Source organism: Poecilia latipinna, unplaced genomic scaffold, assembly GCF_001443285.1.
Source record: "Poecilia latipinna isolate Pla-1442-1.1 unplaced genomic scaffold, P_latipinna-1.0 Scaffold72, whole genome shotgun sequence".
NCBI lineage: Eukaryota > Metazoa > Chordata > Actinopteri > Cyprinodontiformes > Poeciliidae > Poecilia > Poecilia latipinna.
This window is the reverse complement of record NW_015112688.1, coordinates 398,550-425,803: the sequence shown is the minus strand read 5'-3', so window position 1 is coordinate 425,803 and position 27,254 is coordinate 398,550. Positions and strand designations below refer to the sequence as shown.

The 27,254-nt window shown below is 40.6% G+C and overlaps 5 protein-coding genes and 1 long non-coding RNA gene across 10 annotated transcripts in view; 3 read left to right on the top strand and 3 right to left on the bottom strand.

Moving 5' to 3' along the window:
- LOC106935654 (uncharacterized) overlaps positions 1 to 1,008 on the top strand; it is a 4,571-nt gene extending 3,563 nt beyond the window's left edge. Inside the window, exon 3 of the long non-coding RNA XR_001421936.1 lies at positions 998 to 1,008. This is a non-coding gene — a long non-coding RNA (uncharacterized LOC106935654). The remainder of the gene's footprint in view (positions 1 to 997) is intronic.
- Positions 1 to 15,926, bottom strand: part of LOC106935617 (zinc finger protein 501-like) — a 20,038-nt gene extending 4,112 nt beyond the window's left edge. For 2 of the 5 annotated variants that reach the window (XM_015016178.1, XM_015016171.1), the window contains exons 1-4: positions 2,592 to 2,670; positions 2,398 to 2,490; positions 1,834 to 1,974; positions 10 to 568 (exon numbers count right to left, since the gene is read on the bottom strand). In XM_015016178.1, the coding sequence (XP_014871664.1) occupies positions 10 to 568; positions 1,834 to 1,897 (623 nt within the window). In that variant the 5' untranslated portion in view covers positions 1,898 to 1,974; positions 2,398 to 2,490; positions 2,592 to 2,670. Of the gene's footprint in view, positions 1 to 9; positions 569 to 1,833; positions 1,975 to 2,397; positions 2,491 to 2,580; positions 2,671 to 15,915 lie in introns of those variants that run through there. The other 3 variants (XM_015016196.1, XM_015016204.1, XM_015016186.1) reach the window with 3 other exon arrangements.
- Positions 5,324 to 7,268, top strand: LOC106935600 (tripartite motif-containing protein 16-like). Its single transcript, XM_015016147.1, has one exon. It carries the CDS (start codon positions 5,369 to 5,371, stop codon positions 6,947 to 6,949), a length of 1,581 nt encoding a protein of 526 aa, XP_014871633.1. The 5' UTR covers positions 5,324 to 5,368; the 3' UTR covers positions 6,950 to 7,268.
- On the bottom strand, positions 8,414 to 13,241 carry dhrs13b.2 (dehydrogenase/reductase (SDR family) member 13b.2). Its single transcript, XM_015016159.1, has 8 exons — positions 13,101 to 13,241; positions 12,823 to 12,999; positions 12,465 to 12,740; positions 10,873 to 11,202; positions 9,373 to 9,720; positions 9,188 to 9,280; positions 9,082 to 9,101; positions 8,414 to 8,969 (listed from the first exon to the last, which is right to left on the bottom strand). The coding sequence occupies exons 1-8, from the start codon at positions 13,144 to 13,146 to the stop codon at positions 8,955 to 8,957; spliced, it is 1,305 nt and encodes a 434-aa protein (XP_014871645.1). The 5' UTR covers positions 13,147 to 13,241; the 3' UTR covers positions 8,414 to 8,954.
- On the top strand, positions 13,447 to 20,849 carry gemin4 (gem (nuclear organelle) associated protein 4). The gene is made up of 6 exons (XM_015016135.1): positions 13,447 to 13,651; positions 14,717 to 16,708; positions 17,222 to 17,369; positions 17,451 to 17,721; positions 18,637 to 19,335; positions 19,901 to 20,849. Exons 1-6 carry the CDS (start codon positions 13,630 to 13,632, stop codon positions 20,120 to 20,122), a joined length of 3,354 nt encoding a protein of 1,117 aa, XP_014871621.1. The 5' UTR covers positions 13,447 to 13,629; the 3' UTR covers positions 20,123 to 20,849.
- Positions 20,850 to 21,005: 156 nt separating this feature from the next.
- LOC106935646 (protein FAM57A-like) lies at positions 21,006 to 24,539 on the bottom strand. The gene is made up of 5 exons (XM_015016217.1): positions 24,147 to 24,539; positions 22,321 to 22,404; positions 22,010 to 22,229; positions 21,598 to 21,693; positions 21,006 to 21,491 (listed from the first exon to the last, which is right to left on the bottom strand). The coding sequence occupies exons 1-5, from the start codon at positions 24,266 to 24,268 to the stop codon at positions 21,201 to 21,203; spliced, it is 813 nt and encodes a 270-aa protein (XP_014871703.1). The 5' UTR covers positions 24,269 to 24,539; the 3' UTR covers positions 21,006 to 21,200.
- Positions 24,540 to 27,254: the final 2,715 nt, after the last annotated feature.

Genomic DNA, 27,254 nt, shown 5'->3' with positions numbered 1-27,254 from the left:
TTTTTAAATGTGTGGCCACACAATTTACAGAGATGTTCATGTTCTGCTAGGGTTCTCGCATGTCTTTTTGATGTTGGATTTTTTTTACATGATATACCATTGGCATCACAGCTAAATTTCATTTCAACATTAACTTTCCTCATTGAGTCTAGGGTTTTCTTTGAAGTAAATAATTTCATTTTATCCTGAGAGATTGGAGATCCTTTAGTTGAATGGCTCACCTTGCTGTCATTTCCCTTGTATTTACTATTTGGTCTGCAATCTGGCAATTGTTCAAGTTGACAGAAAACATTATTTACATCAGCTTCTTCCTCCTCTTCTTCCTCCTCAATGAGTTCAGTCTCTGATGAGTTGGAATAATCTCCATGATCTTGACTCCTGATAGGTTCTGCTGCTTCACAGTGATCTTCTGGTAACTCTCTGTGGTGCTGATGAAGGTGAGAAGACAGGAGAAACTCTTCATCATCCTCATTCATGGTTGGTGGGAGAGACTCTGGACCTTGTAGGTCAAGACCTGGACCATGTTCTTCAGGAGCATCTTCTTTAAGCAGCAACATCTGCTGAGCATCTGCAGGAACCAATGAAGCAAATTATGTACATTATAAACCACTGCAGCTTTATATTCACATCAACATTACTAGTGTTACAAACTAACGTACATAAATGTTTGACTTCAGGTTGAACTGCGATGTTGATCGCTCTGAGGTTCACTATAATAGCAATGCCTGTTAAAATCTGTATTTTAAGCCTGACTTTTTTATACAACTGTAATATGTCTCAAATATCTTACATCACATAATAAATAGCAATATTTTCAGCTTTAAACATTTTTTTTTCTAAAACTCGATGAGTTGGCGGTCAGCCATCCTGGGGCCATCTACCACCAAACTTAAGTCTATTTTCTGGTGAAAACCCTGAATAAAATCAATTAACTTTTGATTACTCATTAATCGATAAATTGCATCTGTAGCAGAAAGCCAAAGAAATGATAGCTGAGTTATTTAAATGGGGTGTTTTTGTTGCTAGTTTTTACTTTTTGTTTACAATCCTGTAGCCAAAACATGTTACTTTGTAACTTGAATTGATGGATGTTATTGTGTTCATAAATTTAAATATAAACTTGTCTCTTTTGAAAAATGTGTCAAGTTCTGTTTTATGCACATTACACAGACTTAAATAACAAATTAAAACCCAGAACAAAGAAAACAAATCATTTTCGTGTGATGACATGAAGATAATGAACTCATCAAGGTGACATTTTTTGTGCTATCAATGCTCTGAATCAGATATTTGATCCAACAGGGAATCAGGACAAAGTCACTCTGGCCTAAAGCTGTTTACAGTAATTTGCTTCGTTTGGGAACTAGACAGTTTCTTAAGACCAGAGCTCTTTAAGTTCATGAAGCTGATGTGATTGAATGCAGACTTCCCAGACCAAAGTGCCTCTATACCCAGTTTCAGAGCTGATCAGGAAGAGAGTCTCCCTATAACCATCATTTGAACAGTTTGTTCAAATGATGGTTATCAGAAAAGATAACCAACTTCAATCCTAAATGATGAGAGCTATCTAGAAAAAGAAAGCCAAAGACCTGAACATAATCTTCAATAGCTTTAGGAACCAGAGCTCCATTGAACCAAGAGCAGCAGAAAAGTTGAATATTTCAATGATGAATCAAATTGGACACGTTCATTTGCGTTAGGATTCAGTCAATCTTCCATCAGATAGAAAGCTAATCTGCTAACACAGACACAAACCGTTTCTCAACTTTCTGTTAAGAAGATAAACCTCAGAAAGCTGCTCCTAAACCATTACTGATAAGAAAACATACAAACCTAATCTATGCAGCAGGACTTTGGGGTTGAAATCAGCCTCCAGCGTTTTGCCTCGATGCTCCATTTCTTCTAATGGAGACCGCTCCTCTTCACAACCAGAGAGATGGGTGAACTGGTGGTGAGGTCAACTTGTAGATCCAGCTGAGAGACAGGAACCACAAAATGAACAAAGTTAAAAAGCTACAAATCATTGTAAAATACAATGTGATTCTATAACTCATCTATTAGGATCTTTAGTTGGTCCCAGATATCCTCACAGGACAATAGCTGGGCTTCTTACTGTGCAGTATTGTACTTTCTACTTTTATTCAAAAACCAGAATACAGACTTCTGCTAAACATTGGTAACCAAAATTAAATTTTGAAAGCTTAAAGAATAAGAAAAAACAATAATTAAAACTGAAAAGCACTAAATAAATGACATAAAATGACAGAAACATAGCAGTGGCCTCTTTACTCTACAACAAAGAGCTAAATTACACAAAAGCAGTTATTTAAAGCGTGTGGAAGAACTTTATGCATCATTTAATCAAAGTTTTAATTCCACAGCAATATTTCAGCTAACCAGGACGCTGGAGTTCACAGATGATCCCACAACTTATCCTCAGCAGGAAATGGCCGCTCTGCGCCGCACTCAGCTCTTCTTCACCATCCGTTTCTGAAACACACCATCCTGTTAAAATACTGCCTGCTCAACACTTTACTGCGAAGGTACAAACATATTTCAACAAACTATGAGAATATTTACTGTTTTCTTACCAGAAATATCACCAAACCATGAAAAGCGGGACGCGTTGTCCCCGCATGACCTAAGATGGAGAAACAGGAAATCCTCTGAAGTTTCTTCTTCCTCTTGCGGTTTTTGCGGGTTGGCAAAAAGAAAAAGAAAAAAAAACTTTCCGGTGTGCATCGCCGCCACCTACTGGTGAGGAGTGTAGGTATATATGGCAATTTTATTAAATTTGCAGAGAGAAAATTATATACTTTTAATTGGGTTTGTTAGTGTTAGATATTGAAACAAATACTGATAACACTCATTTCTCGAGTTGTTTTGTAGAAAGTTTTCTTAGTCAAATCTCACTTTCACCTTTTCAACTTTTTAAGATAAACAACCAGTAACTTTCATTGTCAAACTGCGGGACTTTGCATAGTATTAGGTTTTCTCACACATACAAGTATTGCATATGTCTGTATATTTTATAATATATTATGTCTTTTACATGTCTCACATTTATGAGGAAAATATATTTTTCATAAATACCATTAAGCTAAAAAGTATTCATACTCCTTCCATGCTTATGTTTACATTCTAAATCAGTTTCCACTCATTAGTGTCCTCCAGCTCAACACACACAGCTGAATATTTTTTGTTTTTTTGTTTTGATTCGTGGTTCATGATTCGTAAAAACGTGATTAAAGCTTGATTCGTGTGCCTGTCCTATCCCTAAAGTAACACAACTAAAATATTTATCTTTGTCGACTCTCGTGTATCTGTTTAAATTTGATTTCTGGCTACATCTATACCCACAAAGATCACAACTGAAAGGTTTCTTCCCTGTGTGGACCTTCATATGTGTGTTTAAATCTCCTTTCTCCCTGAATCATTTCTCACAAACATCGCAGCAAAATGGTTTCTGTTCTAGGGTGGTTCTCTTGTGTGAGATTATATTTGATATATAGATAAATCGTTTGTTTTACAAAGATCACAGCACTAAGTTGTGTGGCCTGTGTGGATTCTCATGTGTGTTTGAACTTGATTTCAGGATATATCAGTGTCCACAAAGATCATAACTGAAAGATTTTTCTCTTGTGTTTCATGTATCTGTTTAAACTTGAGTCCATATTTACAGTGGATATGGAAAGTATTCACACTCCTCTACATTTTTCACTCTTTGCTTTATTCCAGCAATTTGTTAAAATATCAAAAAAGTTATTTCTCATGAATGTACACTCAGCATCCCATCTTGACAGAGACAAGACAAACTTAGAAATCTTTGCAAATTTATTAAAAAAATAAAAACTGAAATATGACATGGTCATAAGTATTCAGACCCTTTGCTCTGTATTGAGTAGAATCACCCTTTTGAAGAAGTACAGCCATGCGTCTTTTTGGGATGTGATGCAACAAGCTTTTCACACGTGGATTTGGGGATTATCTGCCGTTCTTCCTTAAAGATCCACTGCATTTCTGTTTGCAGCTTTGTTTACTGAGAGCTAATGATGCCATCTTTCCAGAATTTAGGCAAAATAAAAATATGGTCTCATCTTGATGGGGCTGCACAGTGGAGCAGTTGGGAGAGCTGCTGCTCTGCAGCAAGAAGGCTTTGGGTTCGATACCCAGCCTCAGTCCTTCTGCATGGAGTTTGCATGCTCTCCCTGTGCATGTGTGGGTTTTCTCTGGGTACCCTGGTTTCCTTCCACAGTCCAAAAACAAAAACTATCAGGTTAATTGGCCTCTCCAAATTGCCCCTAGGTGTGAGTGTGTGTATGCATGGTTGTTTGTCTCTGTGTTGCCCTGCCTCTCGCCCAGAACGATAGCTGGAGGTAGGCATCAGCAACCCTCCCAACCCCACTAAGGGACAAGGGTGTAAAGAAAATGGATGGATGGACGGGCTCTGTTATGAAGTGTGTGTGGCTGATTGCTGAGTGTTCAGCTCCAGGGCCTTTACGAGGAAAAGGTTATGTAATGCCATAGCAGGGCTTTTCTGCCAGCTGAGGACAATAGAAATGTGTAATACAGCAAGTTTGACATATTGGTGTTTCCGTTAAAATGTTTTGTTAAAACAAAGGACAAAATATGGACAAAGTTTATAAGTGGCAGTTTTCCTCAGTTGCTTTGGTGCATTTCTCAAATCATTCTAGACAATCCCAGTAAGTGCTTTTCAGTTCATACAAACAGCATCAACCTGCAAAATCCACTTTCTAAAAATCTTTCGTCCATCTCTCAGTGTATCTGATAATAGTTGGATTCATGTCCATGACTGAAACCAAGGAACGTGTGAAAATTGTCAGAGTGAGGACATTATGTTTGGAACGCTGAATATGGCTACCTGTGCATGATGAAATGTCCACCAAGCCCAAATTTAGTGACAACAGTTTCCAATTTGAGTTCATAAAAAAAAGATTTGTGCTGAAATGATCCAATGTGGAGAAGGAAATCAAACGAAATGCTATCCAAGTGCAGCAAGTGCAACCTCACGGGGTAAACATGTTGTATCAAAGCTTTTAGTTTGACATCATGAAACTTGTACAAAACAGATGTAAACTTTATTTTTATCATACCAACAGCAGAGGGCGCCGTTATCCATGATTTGGTCGCAAGCTTCCGATGTACATTCTTATAAAACATTAAACAAAAAGACATCATGAATTTATCCTCTTGGTAGTTCGTTGATTTTGACCATAAATCGTAACAACATGTTTTAATCTCGGCACCCAAACATTTCAGCCTTCATTAAACATCAAACATTATGCCTTCTGCTTTACTGAACCTACTGAACAATCCAGTGGCTATTCCGTGTGGCCACAGCTACTGCATGAGCTGCATTCAAAGCTTCTGGGATAAAAAGGGTAAGAAGAAACATCACAGCTGCCCTCAGTGCAGGCAGACTTTTGCACCAAGGCCTGCTCTGGTTAAAAACACAATGTTAGCAGCTTTGGTGGAGCAGCTGAAGCTGACTGGACTCCAGGCTGCTGCTGCTGATCATGCTGGACCTGAAGATGTGGCCTGTGACGTGTGCCCTGGGAGGAAGCAGAAGGCCGTCAGGTCGTGTCTCAACTGTTTGGTTTCCTACTGTGAGAAACACCTCCAGCCTCACTACAGCGCCGCTCCGCTGCAGAAACACAAGCTGGTGGAGCCCTCCAAGAAGCTCCTGGAGAACATCTGTTCTCGTCACGATGAGGTGATGAAGGTTTTCTGTCTCACCGATCAGCAGTGCATCTGCATCTTGTGCACCATGGATGAACACAAAGGCCATGAAACGGCTCCAGCTGCAGCTGAGAGGGCAAAAAGGCAGAAGGAGCTGGAGGAGAATCGACAGCAAATCCAGAAGAAAATCGAGGACCAGGAGAAGGAGCTGAAGAGGCTCCAGCAGGAGGTGAAGGATGCCTGCGTCTCTGCTGATGAAGCAGTGAAGAGTACAGAGAAGATCTTCACTGAGCTGATTACTCTCCTCCAGAAAAGACGCTCTGAGGTGAAGCAGCAGATCAGATCGCAGCAGGAAGCTCAGGTGCTTCGGGTTAAGGAGGTTCAGGAGAAGCTGGAGCAGGAGCTCAATGATCTGAAGAGGAGAGACACTGAGCTGGAGAAGCTTTCACACACGGAAGATCACAACCAGTTCCTGCAAAGCTACGCCTCGCTGTCAGCCCCCAGTGACCTCGCAGACTCATCCGGCATCAACGCCGTTCCTCTGAGGCACTTCGAGGACGTGACAGCAGCTGCGTCCGAGCTCCGAGACAAACTGCAAGACATCCTGAGAGACGTTGAGACACACACCCTCCAGACAGTGTCCAGTTCCCGACCGGAGCCAAAGAGCAGAGCTGAATTCCTGAAATACGCCTGTGAAATCAGTCTGGATCCAAACACAGCTTTCAGAACGCTGAAACTGAGCAACGAGAACAGAGCAGCAATAGTGTGGTACGAGGACGAGTCCTTCACTCCTAGCCCGGAGAGATTCAGCTCTTGCAGACAGGTGCTGAGCAGGCAGAGCCTGACCGGACGATGCTACTTTGAGTTTAAATGGGCTGGAATAGGAATTTTTGTAGCAGTTGCATACAAGAGCACCAAGAGAGGAGGGAGAGCAAATGAATCGCTGTTTGGGTTTAATGATCAGTCGTGGGCGCTACGCTGTGACATTGAGCATTTAAGTTGGAAAGGAGCTGGTTACACTTTCAGTCACAACAAAGCAGAGACTCCAGTGTCAAGTCCTCAGTCATACAAACTGGGAGTGTACCTGGATCACAGTGCAGGTGTTCTGGCTTTCTATGATGTCTCTGAAACCATGACTCTGCTCCACAGAGTCCAGACCACCTTCACTCAGCCGCTCTACGCTGGACTTGGCTTTTTTTTCTGTGATGGAGGCGATGCAGAGTTCTGCAACCTCAAAGACACAGAATAAATCTGACTGTACATTATAAAATATATCACTATGTTGACACAGTATGGTAGAGACAGATTAAATATGAAAAAACTGAGCTTGTGTGCTTTGTCCCACTAGAAACAACCAGTCAGAGCCAGGAGGCGGGTCTTGGTGCTGTCAGTCACAATCTTGTGTAATGCTGTTCATCCCTCTCACATTGGTCAAGTCTGTATTTCACTGTTCTTACCCAAATTTAGACAAACAATTGTGTTTTTTGTCATGTACCCTAATGTACTTATTACAACAAAGACTTTAAAGGTTTTTTATTTAAAGTGAATTTCTGCTTTTATTAATTTCATCCCTGAGTTGCCTTTTTAATCCTATTTTGATCATCCAACAGGTTCAAAACAAGTCAAGTTTGAAACATAAAGTGTAAAGTACCCACTGAGGCATTAATAAAGCCTCCATTAATTAAGTGAAATGGCTTTATAAGTAAGAGTAAAGAAAACTGTGTTCTGGTTGTTTACAGGAGTAAAATGTCCTGCATACTTTCTGCACTACTTCAGTTTTAGTCAGATAAATAGTGGTGAGATTTGTTTTGCCACAGGATGTCTAACTCTAAATATTTTTTCAGCAACGATTTGTCTGTTTTCTGTCACTGTGCAAAATTTTACTCCTAAATCGAGAGCCTTCCTATTTTTTTGAGTGTAAGATGATTAGCTTCTGAAACAAATTATGTATTATATAAAGATCATTTTGCTTCCTCTCTTAGAGCATAAAAACCTGCATGTTGGGTTAACTGTTTACCCAAAATGACATTTAGGTCTGATTTTATGTTTATGGTTATTTCGTGCAACAAACCAACACAAATTAGTGCATAATTGTGCAGAATAAGAAAAACGTTTCAGCAGGACAACGCTGTCGAACATACCACCAGAAATACCTAGAGTAGCGAGTGGATCTTCCACAATGGCTCTTAGTAACTTTATAACTTAATATTAAAATTGAAAAGAACCAATTGATGTCTTCAAATATAAAATGCAGGTTTTTCTATTTATTTTCATATTCGCTCTGAATTTTTTTTCCTTATAACTAGATTTTAATCTATGTACTTATTTTTGCATCATTTTCCATCCCACAAAAAAGGAATATTTATCATCCTTTACATTTATTGTAATTTTAAATCCTAAAAACAGATATAAAGTTATGTTTTTTAAAATTATGACAACACATTCCCCAAAGTAGATTTTTATACAAATGTATAAGTTGTCTTTTGCAGCTCTAAACGAGTTTTGTTTTGGCTAGCTTGAGAGAGAAAAATGGCTCTTTGGGTTGTAAAGGTTGCAGACTCCTAGAACAAAGTATTTTCATGTTTTTGAATGGTCTAGTCAAAGTCCAGACCTAAATTCAATAAAGAATCTTTGGAAAGAATTAAACACTGCTGTTCACAGATCCATCCAATCTGCCTGAGCTTGAACTATTTAACAGAAGAATAGGCAAATGTTTTGTTTTGGAAAGATTTGTAGCTGTAAAAATGAATCTACAAAGTATTCATTCAGTTGGCAGAAATACAAATGGACGGCACACTTTCTGTTTTTTATTTGTAAAAATTTTGAAAACCGTTCTTGCATAATTTTCCCACTTGAGATTTATTCAATTTTTTAAAATTATTCTACACCTTAAAACCCTGAAAATAACATGAACTATAGACTGTATGCCTGCAAACTGTGGGGGTGAAAAATTCAAAGGGGGTGAAAACTTTTGTTTGGAATTGTAGCTCTAGTAATAAATACAACTTCCTCAATATTTACTCAAATAGAGTACAGGCTGGGACTCCATACCTCCAATAGTAGCAATTAGTAGTTTGTCAAGTTTTTGTATCCAGGAATTACTATTCTTAAAATTACATTAAAGTCAGTGCAATGTAGAAAACACAAGCTTCATACAAGTCCCAAATCATCATGATCATCATAAGATGCACATGGAGAAAGGAGTCAGGAAGTCCAGGCTGATTGTGTTAATTCCCTTCATGGTCCATCGCTGCTCAGTATGGTTTATTCTGTTCAGAACACACAAAGATAAAACACACACACACTCATCAGGTTTTTCCTACATTTTACACTGAAATTGGTAACTGACTCAAAAATAATTCAGATTCAGTGCAACTTTACCTGCTTAGACTTTTTCCTTGCTGTGGAGAAAAAAAAAATACAAGTCTCATTTAGATAACAAAATGCACGAGTCTTATATTCTTATCATTTTAAAGTGATCAGTCACCTGTGTGCAGGGCAGACAGCATCACAGCCAGAACAACGAGCAGGAAGGCCAAGATGAAGAAAACCATGAGGTAAAAGGTCCAGCTGGTCGGCTCTGAACAGAGAGAACAAACCAGACATGACCCTGTGCTGCCATCTGGTGGTGGACCGTAGTTCTGTAGCACAGCTACTCAGGACTACTCTCACCTTCAACTTGCAGGATGAAGCTTTTCTTGACGGGCATTCTTAGCGACTTATGGGAGACGCTGCATGTGAACTGCCTCCCTGAATCCTTGACCGAAGCCTTGAGGTAGAAGAAGCCCGACACGGAGTAGGTCTTGTCCTGGTTGTGCTTGTGGCTGGACAGCAGGACGTTCTGCAGCATCTTGGGAAGCGGGGCCCCGACCCGCTGACCCAACGCCGCTGGGTCCTGTTCGTACCAATTTATCTCCACATCCAGAGGGTAGTAGTTGTCTGCCTCGCAGACAACCTTGTGTTCATTGCCGTCCAGCAAAGATAGAACAGGGCCCACGTTCAGGGAGACACGGGGAGGCTCTGAAAGGATGAAATTATCAACTTTGAATGGAAAAAACTGATGCAATACTAGATAAATATACAATAATTCTTTAAAAAATTGATTTCTAGAGTTCAGGAACTGGCGCAAATAAATTCTCAATCAGTAATGAGAAACAATTAAAGGGTTCTTGAAGCAGCCTCTCAAATCCTTTCTTCCTTAAAATGTGTTCACAAACACGTATGACAGTAAAAAATTGCAGCATGTATGCAGTGTGACATGCATTCAAATCTCTGTTAACTAATGTAAACCAAATGTCTAAAATTGATGCATTAAAGGACACAATTTGTCTGATTAAAACTGCCCACATTTTAAGTACGTGGGCTGGTTTTAGAAACAGTTCGAGTTCGAACAGTTCGAATGGAAGCATAAAAACATGCAAAATATAAATTTTGCATAATTTTGCTCATTCATACCAGCCCTGTTTAGTTTGCTTTAATCAAACTCTGATTCATTTGCTACAAACTCAAAGGAGTTTCAGTACTTTAACAGTGATGGTAGAGTGGAGCGAGACAGACCCCAGTTTGCCATGGTGGGAAAAAAAGCTGAGCAAAAATGCAAAGCTTTTAATTTTCCAGGCCGACTAGACTCCGACCTTTGCCTTCAGTCATGAGATATGGCTGAAATAATGAGATTCTGGACGTGAGTGGATGAAATGACCCTCGTCATTCAGGGGGTAACTACGGACAGAGCTGCTCCTCCTCTGCATCAGATGGAGACAGTTTAGGTGGTTCTGGCACCTGGTCAGGATTCCTCCAAAGTGAATCACTTTGCAGGCTTTCTGGGAACATCCCACAGCGAGGACAGCCTGGATTGTGCTGGGAGGATTATTTATAACTCCTGAGTTGGAGCGTATCACCCGGGGGAGAAATGTTTAGGTTTCCCTACTGGATGTAATGAATTGCCTGGTTAAACCCCTTAAACATCACCCCCGGAAAATTCAATGGAAACACGGCACGTGGGCGTTCCGTCGCAGGTTAAAGGGTTTTAATAACTATGAATAAAAATTATTATTTTTAATATTCAAACACCTTTTTTTTGTTGGAATTTATTATTAAAATATTTTTGTTTTCATTCCCACCCAAACCAGGCGACATTATTTACTGACCCGACTGACAAACTCTCTCTCTCACCTTCGATATGCACCACTACGTCCTGATTCCCAAACAGTGGATTTACAAGCACAGAGCAAATGTATGTCCCTTCACTGCTCATCTTGGTGAAGGGCAGTGTGTAGGTGGCATCTCCTCCAGCGAGGGCCTTTTTCCCCACTCCAGAGCCCTGTATCTGCCCCGTCCGGCTGCAGTGGCTGAAGAGTTTGATCCTCTCTCCACGCTGCTGCCAGTGCCACTCCACCGTGGTGTTTGCTCCCCGGTGGTCGATGCCGAACTGGCAGTGGAGCCTCTGCTGAGAACCAAGGGTGGCTTTCACAGAGGGAGTCTGGGTTTTGGTAACCATGGCAACTGCGGGACAAAGTTAACCATACATCAATATATGAAGGATGACTAGGGTGGAGAACACTTTCGTTCAGATTTTGAAGTATGAGATGCTCATAACTTCAAAGGTTTTCACATCCCTTCGAATTTTTGACACATTTTAATGTAGTTTATTGGAATCGGGTGCAATATGCCGGCATATAGTGTAGTGTCATATTGCTGTGAAATGGGAGGAGAAGGCAACAGAAAAAAACTGATAATCTGGGTAAGATGACCGTTAATCTGAGCAGCACCCAGTGGGTAACTCTGGAGGAGCTGCAGAGATCTACAGCTCAGGTGAGAGAATCCACCTACAGAAAAATCACTATACTGTAAAAACACAAAATCTTACCAAGTATTTTTGTCTTGTTTTGAGTGCAGATATCTTCATAGTACACATAAAAGTAACTAGCAAGTTACTTTTCATGAACTTGTAGGAGCTTATTTTATTTGTTCATTAAAAAGTGTCTTGCAATAAGTGAAATAATCTCCCAGTTAGTTTTCTGACAATTAATTGAATAATCAGGTAAAACAATTTGGCATATTCTGCTGATTTTTGTTTAACCACTTAAGCTTATTTTATTCAATGTTAGTAATACTTCATAACATACAAATAGGCCAATATTTCAAATCCTATTTTAAATAATAAAATATTTGACTGCTGAGAATGTAATAACGCAGCATTCCTTTAGTGTGCATTTGATCATTTGTAGTGAAGAATGTATCTGTAGCTAAAAAATACTTCTAATGTAAACATGTAAAAAACTCGGGCCTTTCTGTTTGACTTGATAACATCAACACAGCATAGGGATGATGTGTTGATTATTTTTTGGATTAAACAATTAATAGTTGCAATAATAATAGCAAAATGGGCCTAATAGAATATTGTTTGTTTTTTTTTTTGTTTTTTTTTTTACAGAAGTTGAACAATGACACTTTAAGAGTTCTGGGTTGAACATCGTTACAGAAAAATAAGCTTTTTTCATCGTAAACATATATATTTTTATGCTGTTTTGGCTTAATTAGTGCTCTGAGGCTGTTGTTCTTTCAGCAAATGCCCATTTTAACGTCTGTTTGTATACTCCAGTTAGTAATTAATCGATTACAAAATTTGTCCATTTATCACGATTAATCCGATTAATTGTGTCAGCCCTAATTACACTTAAGGTTTGCGGTTGTCATTTCAAAACATTCAAGAGGTGTGAATACTATATTGTTAAACACTGTATTTCTCATCTGTTGAGGTTTACCAGATGTAGTCAGGATCTCAGTGTCAGCGATAGCGGGCCAGCTGCGGTAGTCCTGCTGCCCCGGTGGAGGTTCGTTAGACGGATGTCTGAGGAAGCCGGTGACCGTGAACAGGCCCTTGTCTTGCTTCAGGGTGCAGGTGAACCACCGGTTGTAATCCTTTGCTTCCTGGCTCGGCCAGTGGATGTGCATGCCCTCTGTGCTGTACCTTCGCAGCTCACATTCCAGCTGCTCTGCTTCCACCCCGTCCAGATACCGCCGCAGGTCCAGCTTGGATCCTACACCAGAAAGGATAAAGCCTGAAATGCAGCAGTTTCCAGCTCAATTTTCTTGACTTACAGGCCGCAGGGAGTGACTTACCAGTGATCAGGAAAGTGATGGCATCTGGATTAACAGGAGTGTCTCCTTTTTGACCAAACTGCAGCATGGCCTGTCTGTGGATGAGCTGAGTCTCAACATGACCCTCATTATTGAGGCTCACATGCTCATCTGTGAACTGACAGGGCAGCCATTGGATCTGATGAACACAGTGCACACCTGTGGAGGGTTATATGACGAATTAGTATAACACAATGTTATACTCCACACAAAATGACTCAATGTTTACCAAAATACACAAACACCTTTAAACGACATACCTGTTGCTATAAAATAGCATAGAAAAAACTCCAGCAGCAGACCCATGGTGATTATTCATTGGTGATTTCCACTTTGGTTCTCCGTGTAGAACTGTGTGAGTATCAACACGCTTTCGCTTTCATTTTCTAAGAAAAAAAACTTCACCCAGCTTGTATTACGTGACAATCATATGAAAACTGCATGACAAAAAAATTACAAAATACTTTAGAAAATGCTTAAGAGAATTAAAAATAATGTATTTTTATAGTAGAGAATTTAAAAAAAAATTACTTTATATATTGATGTGACTGTGGGAGCCGCAGTACCGGCGTTGTCCAGAGGCGTCGCTGTGGCTACTGCTGACCGCTGCCATACGTTAAAGAAGCGGAAGCGCTGGACTCTTGAAATGTTGACATGCTGTTAAAAAAATGAGGACAACTGCAGCACGCCGATACCAGTAAACTGGGTTGAACCGAGACATAGAACCGCTGGTCTGGTTTGTAAAGCTGCCTTTACTGACTGGGCTTCTTTTCTCCTCATTCAGCCGCAATGGCGCTCATTATGAACAAAGGTAATGCATATTTTCATTGTTTTCATACCCTATGAAGCCCGCTTATCGTCGTCTGCTGTATAGAGATATTACCTTTATACTTCATAAATAAAATATTATCTACCAGACGATTTTTTTCTTTATGGTTAAACAGTATAAAATAAAACCAAAATAAACGAGTAAACGATAAACCAAAAACAATATAATTAATAGACGCAAAATGATTCCTAAGTAAATGAATACAAGTAGGTAAGTATCAAAGCTTAATATAGCATAATAAGTAAACAAAAGGTAATAATGCAATGAGTAAATGTATAAGTCGAAAAAGGATAACTAACATTTTGGCAACACTGGTGAATCAAAGTAATAAATGTTATCAATAACATTCTAGAAACTGTGACAATCAACTTAAGTTTTATTTTTATTTCAAAGCCAATTAGTTGTTCTTGAAACGTTTTTTATTCGTTACACCTTTGTTAATTTTGGCAAGCTGTGGGACTGCTTGTGGGATCCTAAACACCAGTGGCACATCTCAGGAAAATTTAAATGTCCTGTCTTTATCTGTAGTAATCACATATATTTAATAAATTTTTTGTTAAACTAATTGTAGGATGTAAACAGAATAAACTGTAAAGATGAGCTTTGGATGGTGTCTTGTTGTTGTTGTCATTATGAGCTCACATTTTTTGAACCGCACTCTCAGATGGAGTTATGTAGCGGGTCACCGGCAGTGATTGACAGCTTTCCATCATTCTCATTAGCATGAAAAGGAGGCCAGACAAATGCAATCAAAAAAAGATGACTGACTCCAGACATGTTTATTCAAATTTTAGCACAGTTTTTAGAAACACTGTTGTAATTACTGTCGGATAGAGGATTGTGGATTTCCTTGTATTATAGATTTTTTATCAGTTTAACTCGTATCATGATTTATAATTTCAACCACTTGTAAAATGTAGTAGCAAACTACCTAAAGGGTTAAGAATCTCTTCTCCCAGAAAGCTAGAAATGGCCTTGGTTATAAACCTGACCGGTGCTTAATGAACTAAATCATGAAGTGTTGCTGTGACTTTCTGGTTCTTTCAGATTCAGCCATTCTTCAGGGGGCTTTCCTGCAGGCGGAGAAACTATGTCTCCCCTCGTCTCTGTCCTCGCTTCCCAAAGCCGACTGGAGCCGTGTCGGGCGCCCGATCTTACTAGCACTCCAAGAAATCTGTGGACGAAACGAACCTGACAGTCAACCCAACCTTCAAGCTTTAACTTGGAAGAAGAGAATTGTTTGTGTTGTGTGGTTGAAGCTGTTGAGCAGAGAAGCTAAGGAGGATGTAGAAAAGGCGTGGAGGGAGAATCCGTTCTTCTCCCTCCAGAACAGCTTCCCTGAGGTGAACCACGCCGTCCTACTGGAGTTGGTGAAGTCGACTGCCGCTGCACCTATTTTTGCCCGTTTCCTCCTTCACCTTCCTCAGGATCGGATCGCCATGGAGCTGGGAAGGCTAACGGAGCATGTCAGGAGCGATCCCGCTGGGGAAGAAGATGTCAGATTTTTTCTGGAAGTTTGGTGGGAGCTGTGGAAAGTCAGAGAGGAACTTAAATCACAGACAGAAGAAACCATAGAGGCGATGTTTGCCAACCAGTTTGCCCGTCTGTCCTCAGATTCTCCCCACACTGCAAAGAGGTTGAAGCTGGACTCTGCAGAAATGACAGCATCGTCTGTAAACACTGACATCCTGCACGTTCTCTTTAATGCGCTGAAAGACATGATGGATATGGTGGCTTCTACAGATGTGTGTTTTCAGTCTTTATCTGTTTCTCTTGATGCTCTCTACACATCCTTCCTGATAACACAGGAAGTCGTTCTTCCTATAACAGAAAAGTTGGACATTTTGTGTAAAACGATCGGCTGCAGAGGAGAGATTGAGACCCTCAGTGCTGAACTTATTCGAGACGCTCAGAAAGACTTGAGTGCCTCTCTGTCACCGTCTCGGTTTCAGCCCAGCACGATGAAGCTGTCTGAAGCCTTGAAGATCATCACAGGTCTCGCACAGTTTTGGAAAGATAAAGGCCTTCTGGTGGTCAGCGACCCTTCGACTCCATGTTTCTCTGCCGTCCGGCTACAACGGAGCATCCAGAGAGTCCTGACGGCTCTCGATGAAGCTCCTGAAGCTGCGGCGGAGACGGACGCGCTCAGAGATCTGCTCAAATCCCTGGACCTTCCTGCTGATGAGAACGCTCCTGACATTCAGGCTCAGGTAACCACGGTGATCATCGCTCACCGCCTGCAGGACTACCACAGCTTTGCAGAGCTCTTTGCAGGCAAGGCATCCTGGGCTCATTCTGAGTTCTGGGTTCACTGCCTGGACGAAAATCAAGCTGCTTTCCGGCAGCATCGTACCCTCCTCCGCCTCTCTTCTACCCTCATGAGTCTCCTACACGCTGAGAACTCCGATATTAGTCGCTGCAGGAAGTTGATGAAGACCGCCGCAGATATTTTTTCTGCACTTTCTTTAGAAGACAAGAACCAGACGCTTGCTGCCATGTTGGGTTTATCCAGCAAGGGCTTCTTCAAACAGCCCGTCCCCTCCGCTGTAACGGAGGGCTTCCAACAGGAGCTCAACATGGCCTTCAACTGCATCATCCAAGGAGGTGGCGGAGCCTCAGCAGCAGTGTCGCAAGGCAACCTGACCACCGCCGTATCCTTGGTGGCCAGAGTGGCGTTTCAGAACCCAGAGGCAGCGATAAAGTCCTGCTGCCACTCAGCCGTTTTCAACAAGGGAGCCTTCTCCCTGATGGCCAAGATCCTGCAGCAGCTGCCTGGACTCAAAGCTCAGCTGGGAGGAAAAAATGAAGGGGAACCTAAAGATGATAAAGTAAATGCTGCGAGTGGTAGGAATCTGCTATGCAGGTGTTTGCAGGACACAATCAGGAGCAAATCCATGTCAGCCAGTGAGAAGCAGCAACTCCTCAAGTTCCTGGGTCTTCTGATGACGCCAGACGTGATGAATGAGGAGAAGAAGGAAAGTTTCCTGTTGCCTCAGGAGGTCGTCAACACCTTTGTCCTGCCCAACCTCTCAGCTGTTGGTGAGGATGCCCTTGTTATCGTTTTAACCCACTAAGAGTTGATGGTTTTTAAAAAAAGTCTGGAAAACTTATTGAGCCTTGTGAAAGAATTCAGCCTTGTATTTATTCACAGTTTGTCCTGATGCAACCATAAACTTTAAAGGAAACCTATTATCCAAAATTGACTTTTCATGCGTCTTTTACTTCCATTTGGTTCTCAGCTACTAAAATCAGTCAAACTGTTTAAAAAAAAAAAAAAGAAACACCCAGGTGTTTTCTGGAAATGTGTTAGTTTTTTCGTCTGGGAAGGCAAGTCGTTGAACTTTATGTTTGTAATCTGACAAAGTGACACAATCTGCTATGAATCATTTTATTTCCCAGGCTTTATAAATATTTGACTTTTATTAGTAGTTATTAACTTCAATTCTTATGTCTTCTAGTATTTGTAGCCAGGCCTTTCATGTACTTGGGTGGATGATGTGTTGAAACATTTGCTGAAGGATTCGCACTGTGATTTTCTCCATGTATCTCCAGGTGACGATAAGATAGACACAGAGTTCAGTCTGCAGCTTCTCCATGCTGCTCTGTCAGTGGAAGCAGCTACCTCCCCTCACTGGGTGTTGAGCTGCTCTCCTTTCCCCCTCCTCTTTGTCTTGGCTCAACTCTACAACCAGGCTTACAGGTGTGTGTGTGTGTGTGTAGTTTCTAATGTTTTATATTTTCTACTTTTCATCTTTTAACTTCATTATGAATCATCTGATAGATGTTGGGAGGAGCCAGCAGAGCGTGCCGTCCACCTACGCTCCATGGACACCAAAGAGCTGCTGGTGTCAGTTTTGACCACTCTGGGGCAGCTGGTGGGGGCGGAGATCGAGGCAGCCCCCACCAGCTGGTCCAGAGCTCTGTTCTGGCTCTACAACAAGACCGAGGAGTTGGATTGGACCGTTCGGTTCCATCTGAGGCCCGTGTGGGGAGAGCACTTTAAAAACGAGGTGCCCTCCTCTCTGCTGGAAGTCTGTGACCTTCCTGAACAGGTAGGAATATCATGTCCACACTGCAAAAACACTTATTAGTAATAAGTATTTTTGGTCTAGTTTCTAATGCAAAATAAGATGAATTTAACTTTTCAACAAGACATAGAAGCTTGTTTTAAGTCGATAACATCTGAAATCTGGGTGCAGTGTTTCTGAACCTTCAGAGCCACATAAAGACGGTTACAAAGTTGGCCTTCTGTCACTTGAAGAACATTTCCTGGATTGAAGGACTAATGTCCCAGCAAGTTCTAGAGAATCTCATCCATGTGTTTATCTTTAGTCGCAACGATTAATGCAACAGTGCCTTCACATGTCTGCCTGAAAAATCAATCGTCCTGCTGGAGCTGATCCAGAACGCTGCTGCTCGCATTCTCACCAAAACCAGGAAGTGAGAGCACATCACACCAGTTCTAAAGTCCTTCCACTGGCTCCCTGTAGCTCGGAGAATAGACTTTAAGATATTGTTGTTGGTTTATAAATCACTGAACGGTTTTGCACCACAATACATTAAAGATCTGCTGGTGTTGTATCAACCTTCTAAGCCTCTCTGGTCCTTCTGGTTCTGTTATGCATCCACAGAACCAAACATGGAGAAGCAGCACTCAGCTAATCTATAAACTGAAACAAACTTCCAGAAAAACTGCAAAACAGCTCATCAATATTGATCAATGTAGTTGATGTGCTTTGATGATTTTGATGATGGTATTTGACAAAAGGTAATATTTATTGATCGTTTCCCAGTTGGTGACTGTGTGATGTTTTTAAGGCGTAAAGCACTTTGAACTGCCATGTTGCTGTAATGTGCTATTCAAAAAACTAGACTTCATTAAGTATACGAAACAGGCTGAGATGATCAAAGTGTTTGGATGTTTGGACCAGGCTGCATCAACATTCCTGTCCTTGTTCCCCCTGTAGGACTGGTCCGGCCTGGACCTCCCTGAGTACGGCCAGGGGACGGGTCTTTTAGCATGGATGGAGTGCTGCTCCCTGTCCGACTCCCTGCGGTCCACCATGCTGTCCTGTCTTTCTCTGGACCGGCACCGGCCCGACCACGTCAGCATGTTCAGCAAGGGCCTGCTGGTGGCGCTGACGCAGAGCCTCCCCTGGTGCTCCGTCTCCCAGTGGGAGCGGCTGCTGGGCGTCCTCAGAGAGCTGATCACGTCGGCTCGCCTCAGCGTCCCGTTCTCTCTGGAGTACGTGGACTTCTTGCCCCTCCTGGACCTGAGGCAGTTCTCATGTGAGCTGCGCCTGTCTGTTCTCCTGCTGCGAGTCCTGCAGCTGCTCTGTGGCTCCAGCTGCGCCGACTGGCTGTCCTCTGACGGCTGGGCCCACGTCTGCAGGCTGTATGCCCATGCTGTGAGGGACATGATGAACTGTGTGAAAGCCAAGCTGCCTCTTCATTCTTCTTCTTTAGAGTGTCCTAAAGCTCCTGATTCCCTAGAGTTAAATCCGTCTGTTAAACCTGCAAAAAGAGATCATAATCCTGTGGAACACGCAGAAGACTCTCCTCAGGAATCAGAAGATGCTCACATGAAGGACGAGCCGGCAGCAGCTCCGAGCCAGGAGGTCCTCTTCGTTCTCAGCCAGCTTTTCTGCCACATTCAGCACATCCAGGTAGGAATCAAATGATTATATCTGGATTTTACCAGCAACATAGCTGCAGCAAAAGTTTGGTGTGGAAAATCTGCTTTTAATGACTATGAAGTTACAGGCATGGCTGCAGATATCTGCACCCTGATAAAGCCTGGAAATGGGTTGATCACAAAGCAGATCTTACTGCTCAATTCCATTTTTTTCTTTACTGATTTACATTGTTTTTCTCTCTCGTGGTTGTCATTCAGACTGCGAATTAAATGTGACCGCAGTGACACTTCTGTGTGAACGGTTTATGTTCCCAAAGCAACCCGGATGCACAGGAAAATAACGTTGATGTCACACAGCTGTGCAAGATTCACAGAAGTATAAATGATAATGGAAAGAGCAATTTATGGATGATCTTTAAAGTTTATTCAGCAATGGGAGTTGGTGGTATTGTTACTAGATCATAACAAGATGAAGCTAATTAAAGAAAGCACGTCTTTAATGTGTGCGCCCTGAAATATCTTATCCAAGTAGTTCCTTATGATCGTGCCATTGCGAGCACTGATATTGATATTTGATATGCATTTGTTTATTCCAGGTGATGATGCCAGGAGGCCAGTCTGAGCCTCTGTTCCTGTGCAGCCTGGAGATCCTCAGCCACTACGAGGCCGTCATGGCGGCTTTCCCAGACAGCTGCAGCCACGCGGAGAGCGACGACGCGCGCCACTTCTTCACCACCATCACAGACAACCTGAGCAACCAGCACATGAAGGCAGTGCTCCACCAGAAGATCACTCAGCTTGTGTCATCTGCAGCTTGAACAGACACTGTGCACGTTTCCTACTAGAGACGACCTGCTGAAGATTCTTACTAAACAATGAGGCGCTTTGAATTTCAGAATCCACACTTTACTCAAGTGTAAAAACTGAACTCTAGTAAATAAATGTTATTTTCTAGTGCAAAGATGTGATCGGTTCATTATTTTTATTAGGAGATATGAAGTAAGGTTACTGTAGCTGAGAGATATCCTTGTTATATTCAGCATGGTTGGCTCTTTTGAAACGTAATGTTAAATAACATCCACCAGTGTTTAGTAGACCACTAAGGCTAAAAGCATCTAAAGTTAGTCTAGATTTTTTTGATGGATTTCTGGACCTTAGAAAACATTTTCATAAAGCTCAATTTGATGGCAAAAACGTGGAAAAAATTGTTGGTGGCCCTCTGTTAATGAATAAAAATCCCACAATGGCCCCTGAAATAACTTTGAAACAGATAAAAGTAATAGTTAAGAAGAATTTACTGAAAATTAACAAATGAAAATGTGACATTGCTTTTGGATTATGTTTCAACTGAATCATTTAAAAAAATAGAAACTTTTCACAGGCAAAAATGGTGGCAGTTGTAGAAAAGATTGAAAATAATTTGAACATGGGGACATGTTAAACTAAGGTGTGCCCTCTAGTTGGCATTAGCATGACTTCAAGTTTGTAATCAGTCTACCTGAAAAATAACTAAAATAAAATTACAAGAATAAAGTCATGTTTCCCCCCCAAAAAAGTCGGACTATAATGAGAACACTGACATGAAAAAGTAGTCTTTCAACTGTAGTAAAACAAATTATTGTGAATTATAATTTGGTACTGGGTGTACAGATAAAGAAATAATCTGTTTACACGTCAAAAGACTGATTAATAATCTGATGCTTGTGTGTTTACTACAACTTTATTCAGATGTCAAAATCTGACTTTATCCTCATTATTTGACTTTATTCTCATTTTTAGTTTAAACTGGCCTTAATACTTATAAAAGTTTCAGTCCAAATAAATCTTTAGTAAAACCAGGCACAGAAGCCATGTCTTCTGGTCTCAGTGTCGTAAATTAACAGACCAAAGAGTTCGTCAGTCTGCCTTCTTCACATCTTCGTCTACCTGCGGCCTCCTCTGCCTCAGGTAGAGTCGCTGAGCTTTCCTCAGCAGCAGGATGAACCAGTAGACCTGTGGAGCCAGCAGCACCAGGTTCCCCACGTTACAGTGCAGAGGCAGGTGGAAGGCCACTCGGTGCAGCGGAATGCCGAACTGCCGGCCGTACATCCAGTACATGAAGGGGAAGAGGAGGATGCGACACGTGAAGAAGGTCAGGAGCACGATGAGGCCGTTGATTGTATGCAGCTTGGTGCCATCGAGGCGCAGCTGTGTGTAAACAAACAGATGACCAGAAACGTGCGAGTTAAAAAACTGGAGCAATCCACCAAGACGGGATGCAAAGAATGAGAGATCATGTGACTTCATTGTTCACCTGAATGAGGATCTTCCCTATGGAGACGAAGGGAGTGCTAAGCTCCGTGATGAACATGCAGCCAATAAAGAAATCCCCCAAACCTCTCCTGAAAAACTAAAAACGGGCACAATGTGTCCAATAATCAACTTAATGTTTTGTTTCAGTCACAGATATCTGCTCCCTTCATCACTTTACATCAGGACTTAATCTAGCCTATAAAGACTTTGTTACAAAGAATATTTCTCCTAAATGAACAACTATTTCATAATCTAGAAATATTTCCAAACAGTGAATATCTGCGTCAAAACATTAGAAGAATCTCACTCAAAGTTACTGATTTTAGATCTGTGACAAACTTTCCAAATGAATGAAAATCTGCGACGACAGAGGTTCGACTGAATGAATATGACCGTTTCCTCACTGATCTCACCAGTGTGATGGGTGTGAAAATAAAAACCAGGGCCGTGTGATGGAGAACCAGCATCCAGTCCTTGCGAAGGAAAGCCCTGACCGTCTGCAGCGAGTGTCCACTGGGCGCTTCGGACCCAGCTCTGCTCCTCTCAGTGTGGAAGTGGCTCAGATACATGGCGTAGATGTCAAAGGCCATGTAGGGAACTCCAAACAGGACAAAACTGTTCACCAGCCAGTGACTGTGCATCGTGAGACATGAAGCATTTTAACTGGATTGTTTTTCCTATACTACAATGAAAATGTACCAGTAGATTATAGAGAGTTCTTCACCTATCAGTCATCACATCCCTGCAAGATGAAACAACTGTGAGTCCAGCTGCAGTGGCCAGCGACCCATGGACAGCAGAAAGCAGTCTGCAGAAACACATCAGACCAGATGAAATTGGAAACTTTACTGTAAAACTGAATCCTAATGCTGATTTTTTTATTTTTTTTTACCCTGGAAGCTAAAATATCCCTGGATCCTTTTGAAAAACTTAACTGGAACAGCCTCTGCACATTCAACTAAAGGTTGAAAAATGTATTCTTCTTTATAAATTTTGACTTTAAAATCCTTTGAGTCCTGTCGAACTTATGATTGTTTGATTACTGAATAATAATTTGGGGAATCAAAGAAAAGCTTAACAATTTTCCATTTATTTTAAGAGTAAGTCAAGGAAATTAACAGCATAGAGTAAGAACAAATTTGATGCATGTTTTTTTTTGTGGATTTTTTTCCAAATTAATTTAGGCCACTTTATTAGTTACCCTTTGCGAGTACCGAGCTGGACACACATTAGTCTTGGAAAACTGCCCTTCTTTTTGCCCCCTATTAGTAAATAATGACATCATAGTTACATTCATGACGTAAATTTCCTGTTTTACTATACCAACTACATTTCAGGTTTGTGATGAGGTGTGTTATTCTGCTGGAAGTGCCCATGAGAAGACAGGTACACCTGTATGGAGGACCAATCCTACCATAATTAAGAATGAATACAAAAATACCTTTATTAAAATAATTAATGGGCCAAAAAGCAGCTTTTTGGTCAAACGCTCTCTGCCCCCACACAAACGGTTATCAAACACTCTTGAGAAACATATATTTATAGATTTCTTGTGTATGTGACATACATACACAAGAAAATTATATTATTCAACTAAACTGTACTTTTATACAGTTTGTATTTCCACTTGATCTTTACCGCTTCTAGAAATAGACAAAGCAAGAGAAAGATTTTATGCAACAAATGTAATGTACACGTTTTGTATCCCAATCTCATCAAGGAAGAATAATAGGTCACCTTTAAAGAAAAAATATGGATTTACTTTCCGATAGCTTTCCGATTATGTGACCAAAAGTCTCCAAATCAAACCAGCTATGCTACTATACTGGACAAATGAAACACAACAGCTTTAATCAAATTCATCATTTTAATCGGTGCTGAAACAACCCAGCTTGTACTAAGGGGGAACATCAGGATAAATCCATGCTTTCATGTTATTTACACCTAATTTCGACCCTTACCATCTTAATACTGCAGCTGCTCCAGACTCATCAGGCATTTTGTGCATTGTTGGAGAGCCTTTTTACAGTGAAATCCTCAATTCCAGTTCTTAGGAACAGAAGGGTCATCTGGTAAGGTCATCAGCTGCTGTAGCCTATCTGCTTCAAGGTTTAAAGTGCTGAGAGTTCAGTAGTTATACTCTACACACCGTAAGCTGCTGAAACAGTCTTCCCATTCGCTTCTGAAGTAGTGGGTAAAGATCCCAGTGGGTCAGCAGTTTCTGAAATACTAACACCAGCATGTCTGAAGGCCATTTTTAAAACAGTTATTTATATCCACTCTCCTCTCCTTTTTCATTCATGGTTTGAACCGAAAGAAGTTCTCTTTCGTCTTCATACCACAGTTGTTGGGCTGTAGACATTAGCTGATTTACAGGTGTACCTAATAAAGTGGCCAGACTGTTTCAGTATAACTAGGCTCTTCATTTGAAAAACAAGCTAAATGTCCCGACTTTAACAGCTCTTCTATCCTTGTAATATTAGCAGTTCAGTCCCCACGACCTTAGCAGCAGCTCGCTAACGTTAGCTTGTTACTCGGGAGGAAGCTGACCTCTCACTGACTACGGTGACGTCGGCTTCGCTCCACTGTGTCCTGGTGTGTTTTAAGATCTTCCTGATGCTGAAGAAAAGCCCTGGAAACACCGCAGCTCCACACACCAAGGCAGCCAGCATGTTATCAGCAGCCTCGGCAAATCCTTGTCCCTGCAAAACAAACTCTGCGTGCTACATATTACCACAACATATCGGTGCTACAGCGCTAACTATCCGGAGTTGTTGTTCTTGTTGTTATTATCATTCTGCTTTCCTTATTCTTCTGCTTCTTCTTCTAAAGAATAATAACTGTTTATATTAAATAAATAAATAAATCATTGATTTTTTTTAAAGTTATTCTTTTCTTGAGTTATTGGCGGTTAGAAAACTAAATGACTCTCTACCGCCACCAACTGGTGAGAACTTATTTTTCAATCCTTGATTTTTATTGGCGGTTGGCAAAAACCGTGAAGTAGCATTAACGCCACCTACTGGTATGGAGTGTGTTAAAGGTGACAAGTTGGTGGTGGTAATTTTCCTTTACTGGAAGATGTGTAAACAACAAGGCACGGCAGCAATACAAAAAGTATTCAAATACAAATCAGCGCTTGAAAGCATAACTGCAGAACGAACAATAAACTAAAAAGAAAAAGGAAATTAATAAATTTATTAATTATATTATTTTTTATTTGTTTAGTTATGTATTTATAAATATGTACACAAATAAATAAAATACTGACAACACAGGATGATTCCTGACTACAAAAACAGAAGATGTTTGAGACAATGCAAAACTTAGGCGACATTGTCTTACATTTGGATTTGTGTATGTAACCCTGTCCGTGCGAGATGAGTCCTCGCTGTTCCCTGGACTCTGCGTTGTGTGTTCTTAAGGGTTTTTGTCAGAAGGAAACGAGACGGGAATCTGACACACACGACGGTTAAAATCGTGGTTGGGACCGTTTATTCGGACCTCCCGACAGCGAAGCGGCTTCGCCTTTAGAATTCAGAGCAAATACTCTATGTCAACATGTTTCATTAACGCAGTTATTTTTTATTTATTTATTGATTGATTGATTTACAGATACAGCATGTATACAAAAAAGAAGAAAAAGACAAAATGATACAAAACTAACTACTTGAACATTAAAAGTAACATTTGGCTACGTTGAGGAGCTGGCGGTCAGTATTGCCTACCTTTAGAATTCAGAGCAAATACTGACCGTTATACTGCCAGCACACAGTTATGAACGCCAAGTACGGCGTCCTTCAAAGGACACACTTTACAAAGTTCCACAACCCAAAGAGCAGATCCAACACCTTGGTAACATGTGCCGACACATTCAAGCACTGTCCTACATGTACATGTGGGACTTTTTCAAGAATTAGATCAATGTTCATTAAAGGGGAGTTTGTTTGTATATTTACAATCCAAGATAAGAACACAAACAATGTCTTTCTGACAGAATATTTCCAGTTGAGAAATACTTGGCTATCCATTTTAAAACATCCTTCCAAAAATAATATGAGATCTTTCAATGACAGAATCTTGATATCTTAATTATGATTATTTCAATATCATTATTGCAGAAAGAACTCACGTTTCTTCTTATCCTCCTTGAGATGGTTCTACACCTTCATTGGAGTCCAGCTGTGTTCAACTGAACTGATGGGACTTGATTAGGAAAGGCACTCAACAGAAAAAAGACCTTACAGCTCACAGTTTATGTCAGAGAATGAGAATCATGAGGTTGAAGGAACTGCTCAAAGAGCACAGAGGCTGGATGACTGGTTGCAGAACAATGACCCTAAGCACACATCTAAAATAACAAAGGAGTGACTTCGGAACAACTCTGAGACCATTCTTGACTGGCAAAGCCAGAGACCTGACCTAAACCCAATTGAGCATTTCTGGAGAGACCTGAGAATGGATCCACCAACTTTCACCATCCAACGGAACTGCAGAGGATCTCTAAGGAAGAATGGCAGACTATCCCCAAATCCATGTGTGCAAAGCTTGTTGCATCACTCCCAGGAAGACTCATGGCTGTACTTCTTCAAAATGGTGATTCAGAGCAAAGGGTCTGAATACTTATGACTATGTGATATTTCAGTTTTTATCTTTTAATAAATTTGCAAGGATTTCTACGTTTCTTTTGTCTCTGTCAAGATGGGATGCTGAGTGTACATTCATGAGAAATAACTTTTTAGATTTTTTTTTACCAAATGGCTGCAGTGAAGCAAAGAGTGAAAAATGTAAAGGAGTGTGAATACTTTTCATATCCACTGTAAATGTGAATCAAGTTTAAACAGATACATGAAACACAAGAGAAAAATCTTTCAGTTGTGATCTTTGTGGACAATGATATATCCTGAAATCAAGTTCAAACACACATGAGAATCCACACAGGCCACACAACTTAGTGCTGTGATCTTTGTAAAACAAAAGATTTATCTATATATCAAATCGAATCTCACACAAGAGAACTACCCTAGAACAGAAAACATTTTGCTGTGATGTTTGTGAGAAATGATTTAGGGAGAAAGGTGATTTAAACACACATATGAACATCCACACAGGGGAGAAACCTTTCAGTTGTGATCTTTGTGGGTATAGATGTAGCCAGAAATCAAATTTAAACCGATACACGAGAGTCGACAAAGATAAACATTTTAGTTGTGTTACTTTAGGGATAGGACAGGCACACGAATCAAGCTTTAATCACGTTTTTACGAATCACGAACCACGAATCAAAACAAACAAACAAAAAATATTCAGCTGTGTGTGTTGAGCTAGAGGACACTAATGAGTGGAAACTGATTTAGAATGTAAACATAAGAATGGAAGGAGTATGAATAATTTTTAGCTTAATGGTATTTATGAAAAATATATTTTCCTCATAAAACGTGAGACATGTAAAAGACATAATATATTATAAAATATATAGACATATATAATACTTGTATGTGTGAGAAAACCTAATACTATGCAAGTCCCGCAGTTTGACAATGAAAGTTACTGGTTGTTTATCTTAAAAAGTTGAAAAGGTGAAAGCGAGATTTGACTAAGAAAACTTTCTACAAAACAACTCGAGAAATGAGTGTTATCAGTATTTGTTTCAATATC